This window comes from Bufo bufo, chromosome 3 (genome assembly GCF_905171765.1).
Source record: "Bufo bufo chromosome 3, aBufBuf1.1, whole genome shotgun sequence".
NCBI classification, from domain to species: Eukaryota; Metazoa; Chordata; class Amphibia; order Anura; family Bufonidae; genus Bufo; species Bufo bufo.
In genome coordinates, this window is record NC_053391.1 from 150,923,204 (window position 1) to 150,940,056 (window position 16,853).

Consider the following 16,853-nt stretch of genomic DNA (forward strand, 5'->3'; position numbering starts at 1 on the left):
TGTTTACTTGCTTCAACCAAGAAGTTAATGGGCCTTGATTTACCTGGGGCTTATAAGATGGACATTCTGTAAGATTGTACTGAAACATTCTTTCTATTCTTTCATCAGCATCGGCGATGGCAACTGTATTGAGCCCTTTTATGTCTACTGTTTGATTTGTAATATAGCTTTCTATGTCCAACAGTGTGAAGTTAACGTCTGTATTTGCACAGAATCTAGCATTAGCAAAATATTTAATATTCCTAGAATAATAATGACCATTTAAAAAACAAAAGTTTGGAGACTCGGAATACCCTTGTATCAAGAATGGTTTGTTAGTTGTTGTGATTTGTACTGTCTCTAGATCTGTTAGGTCGATCAGGGAAGAAAGGCGCATAGGTTTTGCTAGCATTGGATAAATGTGCTCCCCTGAATGCATGTGTGAACAAACCCAACAGTCTCCTTTTCCCTCTGACTGTTGTTTACCAAATTCATGCATTAGCAGGAAATGATGTGGCACATTACTTGGGTCTGGCCAGTTTAATGGTTCTACGTTATCTTTTGGGAAAGATGGTGTGTCTATTATATCTATTTTGAAGGTTGTCTCGGAGAGGAGACTTCTCTTCTGAGTTCCTTGTCCCTTTAATTCCTGTATTTTCCTCCTAGTGGCTTTGTCAATTGGATTGGGTGATAGACATAGGGAGGTATTCTTTGGGGACGCCCTGATAATTAGGATTATAGCGTCTAGTTTACATACCCCTTCCTTCTTCTGCTCATGCCAACCTATAACTCTATCTAACATTGATTGTGACAATTTATTTCTTCCTTTAGTACAACAGGTGATTTTCTCTTTTTTGTAATTGGGCCTATTAAATATAGATGCAGATCTTTTTGTTCTCTCATGTAAGGTTTCATTCACTTGTATCGGTGTGTGTGTGTCATAACTGCTTTCACAGTTGACACTACTATACTATAGAGAATTGCGAGGGTACATATAATTGCCAAACAGTTCAACAGGGATAATGGACACTTAGTGATCCCGATCCTGCGACTTGTTTTTGCTTCAGTGTCCATATCAACAGTATGAGTTTATTTTTCCTCTGTTTCTTCAGAAAAGATGTCGTGGAACAAGGAGACTGGGGTGGCCTGGGGAGTTTTCTTTTAGGGGGTTTTTCCTTGACAACCCTGCTCCTGTCATCCCATGTCAGTACTCTTCGGAAGAAGAAAGGATTTATCCATTGTCTCCCACCATCTGACAGTTTCATTCTTTGAATCATCTGCTTACTAAACGGTTCAGGAAAGTTTTGATCTTTCAAGTCCTCAGTTTCTAGTTCATTGGTATACTCCCTGAACATAAATTCTTCCTCATACAAGTCCTGCATAGTCTTTGGATCCTCTGGACAAAGTGGTTTTGGATAGCCTCTTAGCCATCGCTCATATCTACTTTGCAGGGTTGGGGGTATGATCAAAGCCATTTCCTTTGAAGGCATCTTGTCCGAAAGACTCATGTTTGTCCGGGGAATTCCCTGAGGACTCCTTCTGGTGTCTTCTTGAGCCGGCTGGCGTGTATCCACTGTGGACTCTGGTCAGTAAGGACAGCCGTTCGAGCAACTCTTAGAACCTCAAATGGACCTTGGTATATTGGACCAGTCTTGTGGCGGGCAGCTAGTTGTTTCACCAGAACTTTGTCTCCGGGCAAGAATGGATGAGTTGGGTCTGTGGAAAGAGGAGGAAAGGTGACAGCAACCATATCATAATTTTCTGAGAGTATACCTACCAAGTGTTTCACGTACTGTTCCTGCAAGGCAAAAATGTTACTGTCAGTATCCGGTTCCTCACGGGTATTAGGGGGTCGACCGAATAACACTTCATAAGGTGACAACCCTGTTTGTTTATTTGGTGTCGTTCTTATTTGGTAGAGAATGGCGGGTAGAAATTTCAGCCAATCTTTCAATGTTGAAGTGGCCTTTTTTAACCTATCCTTAATGGTTCTGTTCATTCTTTCCACTACTCCTGCACTTTGAGGGTGGTAGGCTATATTGAGCTTCCACTGGAAACCCAGAATCTTCGTCAGTTCTTGTATTAGTTTGGACTGGAAAGCAGGTCCCTGATCTGAATGAATTACCCGAGGGAGTCCATACAGTGAAATCCATTGATTTATCAATGCCCTAGCTGTCACACCAGCTGTTTCTCCTGAAGTAGGTATGGCTACACACCATCCGGAGAACCTACAGACTATTACAAGCAGATATCTTATATTCCCGGGTTGCTTTGGCATGTGTGTATAATCCATCTGCAAATCTTGCAGAGGGCCTGTAGGGGGTGGTAGATTCCCATGTCTTCCGTGTGCTTTTCCTTGAACATTATTCTGTGCACAAGTCATGCATGAGTCGACCAGATCGTCTATCAATCCCTGTAATTGGTGTGTACAGAACAGTGACTTGTAATGTTCTGATATGTACTGTTTTCCTAAATGTCCAGGACCATGAAGATAAGATATTAGGAGCGGTGCTGATGGAGTAGGAACCCCCAATATCCGATCTTTTGTCCACATACCTGTACCTGTCGTCTGCAGTCCCTGAGATTTCCAGTACTTGATGTCCTCACTGGTAGACTGTTTCTGAAGTTGATATACTACTGACACCCAGTTTTCACTTTCAAAGTCTGTCATGAATAATAACTTATTTTCACTTCTCGTGTCTCTCTTGGCTGCCATTTTTGCTGCTCTGTCTGCTAGGTTGTTTCCCATAGCTTGATAATCTCCTTTTGCAGAGTGTCCTTTCACTTTTATCACACTTATAGCTTCTGGCAATTGAATTGCATGTAGCAAGTGATCTATGTATTTCTGATTCGCTACTTTCTTCCCGTCTGCTGAGATATACCCCCTATTTTTCGATATTAACGCATAATCATGCACTGTTCCAAATGCATAGCTACTGTCAGTATAAATATTCACTTTGTGTCCTGCGAATATTTCACAGGCTCTTGTGAGCGCCACCAGCTCAGCTTGTTGTGCCGAAGTTGTGACAATTGGTTCAGCTTCTATCACTTGATTTGGGAGCATGACCACTGCGTAACCTGTTTGGTATGTCCTGTCATCTGGTCTTGTGCATGATCCATCCACAAAAACATCTATACTGTCAGTCTGTGGTGTGTCCTTTAAATCCTCCCTAGGTGTTGTGCATGACAAGATTATTTCATCACATCTGTGCTCAGGTATTGGGTCTACTTGTTCGTCAGAACCTTCACGCTTGAGTCTCAAAAGTGTATGCAAAAATCTTATCACTGGTGAGGTGTCTGGACATGTCTTTATCAACAGGTTTGCCGTACTGAGTAATATGGTCTCATATCCGGACAGTCTCTGAGCTGTCATGTGTTGTGTGGTCATGTTTTGAAGGAGGGACAAGACTGTATGAGTGGTGAAAAGTTCCATTATATTTCCATGGACTATCTTAGTAGCATCCTTTACCGACATAGCCGCGGCTGCTTTTTTTTGGAGACAGTGAGGCATTCCAAGAACTACAGGAGGTAATTTTCTCGATAGGTATGAAACTGGCCTGTTTCTCCCCCCATGTGTTTGTGTCAAAACTGCTGCATAGGTTTCTCCCGATACCACGCAGTATAATTGGAATGGCTTTCCATAATCTGCCAGGGCCAAGGCTGGGGCTTGGGTCAGGGACCGAATCAATCTCTCAAAGGCTTCTACTCTGTCCTCTGTCCACTCCACTACCTTTGGTGCTTCTGTGAGTGTAGTTTTTCTTAGGATTGAATCCGAATGGGAGCAATCGGGAATCCACTGCCTACAATACACTATTGACCCTAGAAAGGACAGCATTGTAGCTTTGTCCCTCGGCCTGCTTAGGGAGGTCACTGCCTTGACTCTAGCGGGTGAGATCTTTCTCTCTCCTGCCTCTATTATGCACCCCAGATACTCTACCTGGGTACTTGCATATTGGATTTTCTTCTTCGAGGCCAGGTGTCCTTTGCTTGCCAAGTGGTCTAATAAACTCCGTGAATCTATTTTGCAGGCTTCTAATTCCGAATTGGATAGTAAAAGGTCGTCTGTGTACTGTATTAAGGTGGATCCCCTCTTTGGTTCCCAATCTTCCAATGTAGCCTTTAATACAATAGAAAAGGCTGCTGGGCTATCCCCAAAACCTTGTGGGAGACGGGTCCAAGTCACCTGACCATCATCAGCCCACTGAAAAGCAAAAAGATTTTGTGCATCCCAAGCCACTGGTATGGAAAAGAACGCATTACTGAGGTCAACTACAGTGTAGTATCTTGATCCCGCAGGAATGGCCCCAAACGCAGCTGCAAGATCTGCAACCAAGGGGGGAAGTGGGATAATTGCCTTATTTACCTTCCTCAGATCCTGTACCAGTCTCCATGTGCCATTAGCCTTTTTTATAGGATTATCGGGGTATTCCAGGGACTGACAATTTTCCTAAGAATTCCCTTCTGCAAGTATTTCTCAATTTGTGGCTTTATACCCTCTAACTTTTCCTCACTCAATGGGTATTGTTTCTGAAAGGTTGGCATAACCCCCTCCTTCAAACAGGGCCGGTAGGGCTCACAGTTAATCGTTCCTACTGAGTCTTTACATTTTGCCCAAATTGGATGATTTTCCAGGGACATTGGTATGCTTAAAAGGAACCCATTCATGTCACGTCTCTTTGGGTTTGTCAGGTCACATTTCATTGAGGTTGCTGTCAGTCTTCCCTTTTTGTCAAAGACTAATGAAATCTGTAACGCTGCCATTAAATCCCTTCCTAATATGCAAACGGGGCATTCTAGTAGGACTGCAAAAGACATGTGCGTCACTAGTTCCCCCGTAAGAGTACAAACCGGGAGCGGTGCTGTCACCTTATGTATCACTGTCGTCCCATTTATACCCATAGAACTTCCTTCGGTGCATTTATCATTAATGAAGTCTATTTTGTTTACACTTGAAGTCGTTGCTCCGGTGTCAAGCAACAAATTAACTTTAATTCCATCAATTTGCAGTATTACTTGTGGTAAGACTTGCCAATCAGTTGGAACAAAATGCATAATGAAGGATGGGACTCGTTCTGGGCACCCCTAATAGTAATTGTTCCCCCGTGGGGACGGGTACTGTTCATGCTCAGACCACCTCTGTAAATCTGATTGCAAATTGGGTTGTCTACTCCCCCCATCCTGTGCTGGCCAGTGTATGTTAATAAGATCTCCCTGGGGTTGTCTTCTTGTTATATCTTGCTGTCTTTCCTGTTGTCTGGGCCCCCCTCGGTAGTCAGAGGCGCCTCTCCCTCTGTATCCTCTCCTATCTTCATCTCTCACCTTTGGACATTCCCGCCTCCAGTGACCTAGACTCCCACAAATGAAACAGCCCTGTCTCTGATTTCTTTCTACTCTTCCCAGGTAATCTGCCTGGCCCCTACTTCTCGGACCTCTTCTATTATTCCTTCCCCGGGAGAAACCTGACATCATCATGTAATTGCTTTCCCCACCTGACAATATAGACTCCTGTTGTATGTCCTGCTGCATTAAAAATGGGAATACTCCTCCCTTTTGATTGAAAACACCAGAGGCCGAGCGTTTAGCTATGTCATCCGTAAATTCTGTCACTGATTGAGTAAGCCATTCGTTATTCACAAATTTTATTAGCTGTGTTGTCTTAGGGTCCCCATTTCTCATACATGTAGTCTTGAACAATTAAGGTGAATTCATTCCTGTACTACTGTAGAGGTCCAACAGTCTCTTACAGAAACTATAAAAATCCTCTTTCGGCTCTTGTTTTGTATTTAGCATTGTGTGTAAGCCTGAATCCCCTTTGTATCTTTTCATCCATTCTACTCCTATCTTATCCCAAAACTTCTTCCAAACCTTGGGGCCATCTCTCTCTCCTCCATCCCTAACCTCTTTTTCTGATGCCCTCATTATCTTTTCTGGATCGATTTGGGAGCCAGTGTCTGGGTCTATGGCTGATAATATTATCTGAATATCCTCCATAGTTAAATGGCTCCCTGCGGTATACTTCTGCAGAAACATAGCTGCTGCTCTAGGGTCCTTTTTTGGATTGGGGCACATATCTTTCAGTTCCTTCATTAATCCTAAAGGAAGAGGGATATGGACTTCAGTGCTACCCACAGTAATCATGGGAAGCCGCAGTTGTGTGCCTTTCTTATCCCCTTCCTCAGGTGTTAGAGTGAGTTTGGAAAATTCATCTGTCAGGGGTTGGATTACTCCAGGTATTCTAGGGCTGGAGGTTGCCAGGGGAATTCCATGTTCCAAACTGTCCGCCTCTATCTGTGTTCCAATTCCTGTTCTCCTACCGTGTTCTTCCTGAGCCCTGGTTTCCCAGTACTTCTTCACCCTCCAGTACTCCTGTCTTAGTTTTTCTATCTCGGTCAGCAGCTGTTTTTTTTTTGTTAGTTACAGCTCTGGTTCTGCCACACTCTCCTCCCAAAATGCCCTTTAATTCATCCATCTGTTGCTCACTAGGAAGGTCAGTATCATCTGGGTCCTCGTGATTATATATGACGGGAAAGACATCCTGAAGGGGAAGTTGTTTAATGTAGACTATGTCTGTCTTTAGTTTATCCCTCAGTTGAATCAGATCATGTACATAAATGTCCATGCTCTCTCTATATTCATTTCTTCTTTCCTGAGCCTGTTTGACTTGTGGAGTCACATCTGCTTGTTCCATAAGTGCTGCTGCCTCTATAACTGCAGTACTCAAAAGGGAATCTCTATCCCCCAAATCCGGGTACAGTCCGGTTCTCCTTTGATTCTCACCAGAAAATAATAATAATTCTGGTGCGGTTGCTTGTTTTGGACAGGGGACCTTATCATAAGGGTCTTGTAGCATGTCCTCTGTAGAGACAGCTGGGAGTGTTGCCTTTTGTGGTTCTAATACCGTCACGTCATATGCCGGTGGCTTTTCTGGCATGGAGGGCAGAATTTCTGACCATGGAACTTCTTCCCTTTTACTCATTGTCCCCCTATCCTGTTTTAAGTATATGTGATGGGCTGGTGGAAATCTCTTTCTGTACTCTTTTAATGCCTTCTCCCATTTCTTAAAACATGTTTTCATATAATCTTCATCCCAGGCACCGACGGGATAGTTATATTTCGGGTGAAGCCCCACCATTTTTTTAACCTCCTCCCAGTCCCCTTCATTGCGAGGACCTACAGCGCTGATCTGCGTAATACACAGTTGCTGACTGCGGTCACAGATATTTACCCAAAACGGATCAGTTACACTAATCCCACAGGTGCCTGATACAAAATGTAACGGTGTGGGTCTGGTCTCTGGCTCACCATCCAGATCCTTTCCCACGCCGTTACCCATAATGTGTAATGAAATCGACAATGAACTCTATATATATATATTCAAGCAGCAAACAGTGAGGTAGAAATAGCAGCAATTAAATAGCAGGAAGTAATTGTATTAGTACTGTTATGTTGAGAATCAATTAAGCCAGCAAAATCAGATTTTCCACTAGCACAATATTCTTATAACACGTGTAAAATATCTAATATGGGCAACACCATTTACGAACTTAATAGACTGCAGTAATCAATGTCACTTTCCAAGTTTTAACTGTACAGTTATGTTCTATAAACAATTCACTCCACAGACAATCCTAGTGAGTTAGAAACCAACATCTGCATTCAGATGTATGCGTTTCCCTCACTGTTTTTTCCTTTTTTTTTCATATGTATTCCTTTTCCTTATATATATTTCGGGTACCTTGTTTCCTTGTTTCACATAAATCCAGAGTTATCCTTTAACTCATTAAACCGTCAAATGAGACTAATTCCCACTTGAGAAATCCCTGCCAACGTTCGAAGAGACTAGTTCTTCATTCGAAAAATTCCCTGCCAACAATATGATGTATGTTCCTGGAACAACATCCCCTGCCAACCACTGTGCCTATAGGAGACGCCGCTCCCATCAGGATACGCAGAACACTGAGTGCTGCCTCGTGTCTGTCCCACAGTCCTATGAACACTAAACTAACCTGCCATCAACTAACCCTGCCATCAAGTATACATCAGATATCCACCGTATCCAGGAGAGAAACATTCCAACCAACATAAATAGTGGCAGAAATTATTACTCACCTGGATAGTTAGTGAACCATCCTCTGCTACCAATTGAAAGGGCCCCTGGTTTGTCTATGGGTGAACCTCCGGCCGGACAACCACTGAAGACCAATACACGTTGATAGGTTTAAAATGGTTGCTGCTTTATTTTGACATCGTAGCCAATTTATAGATACAAACCACAAGATTACCATATACCTCCCCTAAGCTTAATCCAATCAGGTAACGAATTTATTAATCTCACCTTTATACAACCAAAGCAAAAAAGGTCATGATAATTTCCTAGAAACAAGGTACATATGTGACGCATTTATAATTCTTAGAATTCAGATATCTAACCACAATCTTTGTCGATTTTAGCTTTGTTCAAATATTTCTCGGAATTATCTTTGTTTATTTTGTACCAACATTTACCTGATAAAACGTCTTTCACTTATCTAAACCACAGGTGAACGTCAATATACAAGATGCTTATATATATAACCCGTATTGCAGTAATTGTAAAATATATGTCTAATGCACATGTTAGATATATGTGTAAAAGGTATATATGCATATATATGTTTCTGCAGCTATGATGCCATGCATTCGGCAATTCTCTCTTCAGGTACCTTTATCACAAATGTGGCCTTCTTTTGCTAAAGCATGCATATCTCTTTTTAGCCATGCGGTTTTGAGCTTCAGACAGCCATTTCCTGATAGCTTGTGTTACTAGACCTTGTTGTCATAAGAGTATAAAATATTTCCTTTAAAGAAGAACTCTGTATACTTAATACAAGCATATAAGGCTGAATTAATACATATATGTGAACGTGTGTGGATACAGATATAATTTCTTTACAGAAACTCCATAAAAGTGACTGCATCTAAGAAACTACACCCCTCAAGGTATTTAAAACTGATTTTACAAACTTTGTAAGAGGTCAGAGACCTTGAAACGCGTATAGCAGGACGGGATCCATACACTGAAGGAGATACTTCACTACACCGGAATCACCAGTACGCAGAGTTATGGACATAACCGCATAGACGGTAACTAGCAAAACTCTTGACTCAAACATAGGAGCCTCGAACATATCTACAAGCGAGGACTCCCTGACGCCCTAGCCTCGTGGATTGTTGGTAAAACACAGGACGCCGACTACACGTGGGGCGTATAGGAGTCAATTGAAAGCAGGTATTTCATCTACCATAACGAGACTGCAGAGTGGAACAAGTGGAAGCTAGCCTACAGCGCTATAAAGGAATCCGGTGAGTGCACTAACCTGTGGTGGGACGCCACCACGGACTGATACACACAAGCTGGACCCCAAAAAGTGAGTAATATTGAATAGTAAACTCACAAAGATACCGCCTGGAACTGTGAGCCATTCCTCTTAGCACAGATATAAGACTGAGACTTTGTAGCGCAATACAGGCGCAGCGCATACAAAGTAATAATAGGGATTCTTTATATTTATTCTTTATATTTATATATTTATATTCTTAACAAGTTTGAATTTTATTGGTATATAATAATGACTCATATTGATATTGATATTTAGCAGTGATACTTCTTAATGATTTGTAATAAGCGGTAATTCACCAATATATTGTTTATATTGTTTTAATCTTGTACAAAATATGCTGTAGTGTGACATAATAAATAATATATAAACTGAACCTGACGCATAGCAACAGATATTGAGTGCTCACTATATTGTACTACAAAGGAAGGGTTAACAGCCAAACAAAACTCAATATTTATTGCCCTGACTCTCTAGTTTACAGAAACACCCCATATGTGGCCATAAACTACTGTACGGGCACACGGTAGGGCGTAGAGGGAAAGGTGCACTGTGTGGTTTTTGAAGGCAGATTTCGCTGGACTGGTTTATTTACACCATTTGAAGCCCCCCTGATGCACCCCTAGAGTATAAACTCCATAAAAGTGACCCCATTTTGGAAACTATGGGATAAGGGGGCAGTTTTATTGAGGCTATTTTTAGGGTATATATAATTTTTGGTTGCTGTATATTACATTTTTGTGAGGCAAGGTTACCAAAAATATAAATTCTGAAATTTCATCTCCATTTGCCATAAACTGTTGAGGAACACCTAAAGGGTTAATAAAGTTTGTAAAATCTGTTTTGAATACCTTGAGGGGTTTAGTTTCTTAGATGGGGTCACTTTTATGGAGTTTCTACTCTAGGGGTGCATCAGGGGTTCTTCAAATGGGACATGGTGCCAAAAAAAGGCCATCAAAATCTGCCTTCCAGAAACCATACGGCGTTCCTTTCCTTCTGCGCCCTGCCGTTTAGTCATCCAGCAGTTTACGACTAGTGATGTTCTGAATAGTTCGCAGGCGAATAGTTCCAGGCGAACATAGCTTGTTCGCCGCGGCGGGCGAACATATGCGATGTTCGGTCCGCCCCCTATTCGTCATCATTGTGTAAACTTTGACCCTGTACCTCACAGTCAGCAGACACATTCCAGCCAATCAGCAGCAGACCCTCCCTCCCAGACCCTCCCACCTCCTGGACAGCATCCATTTTAGATTCATTCGGAAGCTGCATTCTTAGTGAGAGGAGGGACAGTGCTGCTGCTGCTGCTGATTTAATAGGGAAAGCGTTAGCTAGGGCAGTGTTCTGTGTCCACAGACTCATCTGCTGTAAGGACAGCGTCCTGACAGCACCCCAAAAAGCCCTTTTCAGGGCTGGTACATCAGTCTGCTTTTTTTCTTTCTTCTTTAAATATATATATTTATATATATATTGCAGTTGCCTGCCCGTGTGTGAGAGGCTGCAGGCTCACAGACTGTACTGTGTGCACACCATTCATACAGGGTGTCACAGACAGTACCTTGCAGATAAAAAAAGCCCATTTATTTTTTCTTTGTGATATAATCGCAGTTGCCAGACAGTGAGAGGCTGCAGGCTCACAGACTGTACTGTGTCCACTGGCCAGGCCACCACTCATACCGTTACAGGGTGTCACACTCACAATACCTGTCAGATAAAAAAAGCCAATTTATTTGTTCTCTGTGATATAATCGCAGTTGCCAGACAGTGAGAGGCTGCAGGCTCACAGACTGTACTGTGTCCACTGGCCAGGCCACCACTCATACCGTTACAGGGTGTCACACTCACAATACCTGGCAGATAAAAAAAAGCCAATAAATTTTTTCTCTGTGATATAATCGCAGTTGCCAGACAGCGAGAGGCTGCAGGCTCACAGACTGTACTGTGTCCACTGGCCAGACCACCTCTCATACCGTTACAGGGTGTCACACTCACAATACCTGGCAGATAAAAAAAAGCCAATTTATTTGTTCTATGTGATATAATCGCAGTTGCCAGACAGCGAGAGGCTGCAGGCTCACAGACTGTACTGGGTCCACTGGCCAGGCCACCACTCATACCGTTACAGGGTGTCACAATACCTTGCAGATAAAAAAAAGCCAATTTATTTTTTCTCTGTGATATAATCGCAGTTGCCAGACAGTGAGAGGCTGCAGGCTCACAGACTGTACTGGGTCCACTGGCCAGGCCGCCACTCATACCGTTACAGGGTGTCACACTCACAATACCTGGCAGATAAAAAAAAGCCAATTTATTTGTTCTCTGTGATATAATCGCAGTTGCCAGACAGTGAGAGGCTGCAGGCTCACAGACTGTACTGTGTCCACTGGCCAGGCCACCACTCATAACGTTACAGGGTGTCACACTCACAATACCTGGCAGACAAAAAAAAGCCAATTTATTTGTTCTCTGTGATATAATCGCAGTTGCCAGACAGTGAGAGGCTGCAGGCTCACAGACTGTACTGTGTCCACTGGCCAGGCCACCACTCATACCGTTACAGGGTGTCACACTCACAATACCTGGCAGATAAAAAAAAGCCAATTTATTTGTTCTCTGTGATATAATCGCAGGTGCCAGACAGTGAGAGGCTGCAGGCTCACAGACTGTACAGTGTCCACTGCCCACCACTTAGATAGGATTGCACAGTACCTTGCACGCATAGTACCACTTATCTAAAAAAAAATGACAGGCAGAGGCAGGCCACCCCCGCAGGGGCCGTCATGGTGCTGTAATTTCCACTGGCGCTGGAATAATGCCCAGTTTTCAGAGGCCACGTACCCTGAACCCAAGAAATTCGGAGAAAATAGTTGACTGGCTTACACACGACACCCAATCTTCAACAACTTCCGCTAAGAACTTTGATGCACCATCCTCCTCCAGTTCAGCTTCCGTCACCTGCTCTCAAGTTACCACTCTCCTGCCCGCCGCCACCACCACTACCACCACAGCCACCACAGCCGATTCACTTAATCCGTCAGAGGAGTTATTTACACATCAGTTGGATGAAATTAGTGATGCACAACCATTATTGCCAGAGGATGCAGATAACAGGGATATGTCTCAGTCAGGCAGGATTACACACATGAACGTACAGTGTGATGATGATGATGATGATGATGATGATGTTGTACCCGCTGCTGCTTCCTTTGCTGAGGTGTCAGATACAAGTGAAGTGGTTGATGATGACGATGTGTCCGTAGATGCCACGTGGGTGCCTGCTCGAAGAGAAGAAGAAGAGGGGGAAAGTTCAGAAGGGGAGACAGAGAGAAGGAGGAGACGAGTTGGAAGCGGGGGGAGGTCGTCGCAAGGAGCTAGTGGCACAGTCAGACAGCATGCATCGGCACCCGGGGTCAGCCAGACAGCACGCCAATCAACGCATGCTGTTGCCACCACCAGAATGCCGTCATTGCAAAGCTCAGCAGTGTGGCTTTTTTTTTGTGTGTCTGCCTCTGATAACAGCAATGCCATTTGCAACCTGTGCCAAAAGAAACTGAGTCGTGGGAAGTCCAACACCCACCTCGGTACAACTGCTTTGCGAAGGCACATGATCGCACATCACAAACGCCTATGGGATCAACACATGAGTACAAGCAGCACACAAATTCAACGCCGCCATCCTCCTCCTGGTCCAGCATCTTCAGCCACGTCAACCACTGCTGTCCTCCTTGCCCCTCTCAACCATCCGCCAGTTCCTGCTCATCTGCCCACAGTCAGGTGTCTGTCAAGGACATGTTTGAGCGTAAGAAGCCAATGTCACAAAGTCACCCCCTTGCCCGGCGTCTGACAGCCGGCTTGACGGAACTCTTAGCCCGCCAGCTTTTACCATACCAGCTGTTGGAGTCTGAGGCCTTCAAAAAATTTGTCGCTATTGGGACACCACAGTGGAAGGTACACGGACAATTTTTTTTTTCAAAAAAGGCAATCCCAAACCTCTACTCTGAAATTGAAAAGGAAGTCATGGCATCTCTGGCATACAGTGTTGGGGCAAGGGTCCATCTTACCACTGATACCTGGTCTGCAAAGCACGGTCAGGGCAGTTATATCACCTACACTGCGCAATTGGGTCAACCTGCTGACGGCTGACAAGCATGGAATGCGTGGCTCTGCAGCGGAGTTGGTGACACCGCCACGACTTGCAAGCAGGCCTACTGTCACCTCCTCTACTCCTCCTAACCCATCCTCTTCGATAACCTCCTCGGCTGAGTTCTCTTCTGCTGCGGCGTCTGGCTGCACATCAACTGAATCCCCCCAGCTCCCCAGGGGCTATTCCACATCCCGGATATGACAGTGACACGCTGTCTTGGGGTTGACTTGCCTTAAAGCAGAGAGCCACACCGGACCAGCACTCCTGTCCACCCTGAACGCACAGGCGGATCAGTGGCTGACCCTGCACCAACTGAAGATCGGCAAAGTGGTGTGTGACAATGGAAGCAATTTTTTGGCGGCATTGAATTTGGGCAAGTTGTCACATGTGTCACATGGCACATGTGTTGAATCTCATCGTACAACGCTTTGTGTCTAAGTACCCAGGCTTACAGGACGTCCTCAAGCAGGCCAGGAAGGTGTGTGGCCATTTCAGGCGTTCCTACATGGCTATGGCGCACTTTTCAGATATCCAGCGGTGAAACAACATGCCAGTGAGGCGCTTGATTTACGACAGCCCGAAACGTTGGAATTCAACACTCCTAATGTTCGACCGCCTGCTCCAACAAGAAAAAGCCGTCAACGAGTATTTGTATGACCAGGGTGCCAGGACAGCCTCTGCGGAGCTGGGAATTTTTTTGCCACGTTACTGAACGCTCATGCGCAATGCCTGTAGGCTCATGCCTCCTTTTGAGGAGGTGACAAACCTAGTCAGTCGCACCGAAGGCACCATCAGCGACCTCATCCCATTTGTTTTCTTCCTTGAGCGTGCCCTGCGAAGAGTGCTGGATCAGGCTGTAGATGAGCGTGAAGAGGAAGAGTTGTAGTCACCATCACCACCAGAAGCAGCCTTGTCATCATCACTTGCCTGCGGCCTGCGGCAACGCTGGAAGAGGAGTATGAGGAAGAGGAGTCAGAGGAAGAATGTGGCTTTGAGGAGGAAGACCAACCACAGCAGGCATCCCAGGGTGCTCGCTGTTGTCACCTATCTGGGACCCGTGGTGTTGTACGTGGCTGGGGGGAAGAACAGACCGTCAATGACATCAGTGAGGACGAGGAACGGGAAATGAGTAGCTCGGCATCCAACCTTGTGCAAATGGGGTCTTTCATGCTGTCATGTCTGTTGAGGGACCCTCGTATAAAAAGGATGAAGGAGAAAGACCTGTACTGGGTGGCCACGGACTAGACCCCCGGTATAAGCAGAAAGTGGCGGAAATGTTACCAAATTAACGAAAGTCGGAAAGGATGCAGCAGTTCAAAACCAAACTAAAAAATATGCTTTACACAGCTTATAAGGGGGATGTCACAGCACAACGGTAATCTAACAGGGGAAGAGGTGAAAGTAATCCTCCTCCTCCCACGACCACGCCGGCAAGGACAGGACGCTTTACAGATGTGTTGTTGATGGAGGACATGCAGAGCTTTTTCAGTCCTACACATCGCCACAGCCCTTTGGGATCCAGCCTTAGAGAACAACTCGACCGACAGGTAGCAGACTACCTCGCCCTAACTGCAGATATCGACACTCTGAGGAGCGATGAACCCCTTGACTACTGGGTGTGCAGGCTTGACCTGTGGCCTGAGCTATCCCAGTTTGCGATAGAACTTCTGGCCTGCCCCGCTTCAAGTGTCCTGTCAGAAAGGACCTTCAGTGCAGCAGGAGGCATTGTCACTGACAAGAGAAGTCGCCTCGGTCAAAAAAGTGTTGATTACCTCACCTTCATTAAGATGAATGAGGAATGGATCCCGAAGGGACTGACAGTGGGGGATACGTTTGACTAACAAAAGGTCTGATGACATGCCTTGGCCTCAAAATGGTCCCCACGCTGCTGTATTTAATGTCTGCATACCGGATGACTTTTGTGAATTCTCCGCCACCAACTAGGGTTCAAGCCGCAATGTTTTAGTCACTTTTCTGCCTGGAAAACATCAATTTTTCTGGCCGCTGCTACAACAGCGGCTGCAACAATACCATTATTTTTCAGGCATGTGTACATGCCTAATTTTTCTGGCCTCTGGTGCTGCACTATGGCTGCAAAAACAAAACAAACAAAAAAAGGCACATACATGTGTCAAATTCTCCTTCTTGATCGTTACCTTGTCGTGGTGAAGGGGCTTGCGTATCACAATGAAGCGATCATCACCCCTATGAGTGTGTTGGCAATGTTGCCACACCCCAGATGATAAGGCCGTTGCTTCCTTAAGATCAGACCAAAAGCGATCGGCTGGATAATTTTTCATAGAAAAAACATTAATTTTCTTTTTTTTTCTTTTTCTTTTTTTTTAAGTTGTATAGGTTTTTAATACATAAAATAAAAAAATCATAATAAAGTCTCTTAATAGTTTATTAGAAATAATGCAGACAATTAAAAAAATCCCCATCAATTCCAATACAAAGCAAGTACAGAGCTCAGAACTAAATTATTTCAGGATGTCGTAATGGTTCGTTAATTCGACAATGGTTAATCAATTCAACACACGTCCCCGGATAGGGGACGTAACAGGGATTAAACTGATAGGAATAGTACTAGTTAAGACACCACTCATATAAGTTGTATGCGTGGGTTTTTAATACATAAAATAAAAAAATCATAATAAAGTCTCTTAATAGTTTATTAGAAATATTGCAGACAATTTAAAAAATCCCCATCAATTCCAATACAAAGCAAGTACAAAGCTCAGAACTAAATTATTCCAGGATGTCGTAATGGTTCGTTAATTCGACAATGGTTAATCAATTCCCCGGATAGGGGACGTAACAGGGATTAAACTGATAGGAATAGTACTAGTTAAGATACCACTCATATAGGGTGTTACAGCACATTGCACTGTGCACGCGCAGTGCCCCAACTTGGGAGTAAGCGGACCGACCAAGCTGCTTTTTCCATCTCCCGGTTCCAAAAATCAATTCAGTTTGGTGTATCAGAGTTTGGTCTGTCACTGTGAAGGCAGTCGAAGGTACCCGGCCTAAATTTTTTTTTCACAAAAGGCAATCCCTTATATGGGACGTAACAGGGATTAAACTGATAGGAATAGTACTAGTTAAGACACCACTCATATAGGGTGTCACAGCACATTGCTCTGTGCACGCGCAGTGCCCCAACTTGGGAGTAAGAGAACCGACCAAGCTGCTTTTTCCATCTCCCGGTTCCTAAAATCAATTCAGTTAGGTGTATCAGAGTTTGGTCTATCACTGTGAAGGCAGTCGAAGGTACCCGGCCTAAATTTTTTCTCACAAAAGGCAATCCCTGATATGGGACGTAACAGGGATTAAACTGATGAGAATAGTACTACAGA

At 44.2% G+C, this 16,853-nt stretch overlaps 1 protein-coding gene across 1 annotated transcript; it reads right to left on the reverse strand.

The window, feature by feature from the left end:
• Window positions 1-1,466: 1,466 nt before the first annotated feature.
• LOC120994855 lies at window positions 1,467-3,477 on the reverse strand. The gene is made up of 2 exons (XM_040423705.1): window positions 2,536-3,477; window positions 1,467-1,695 (listed from the first exon to the last, which is right to left on the reverse strand). The coding sequence occupies exons 1-2, from the start codon at window positions 3,452-3,454 to the stop codon at window positions 1,484-1,486; spliced, it is 1,131 nt and encodes a 376-aa protein (XP_040279639.1). The 5' UTR covers window positions 3,455-3,477; the 3' UTR covers window positions 1,467-1,483.
• Between the last annotated feature and the right edge of the window lie 13,376 nt (window positions 3,478-16,853).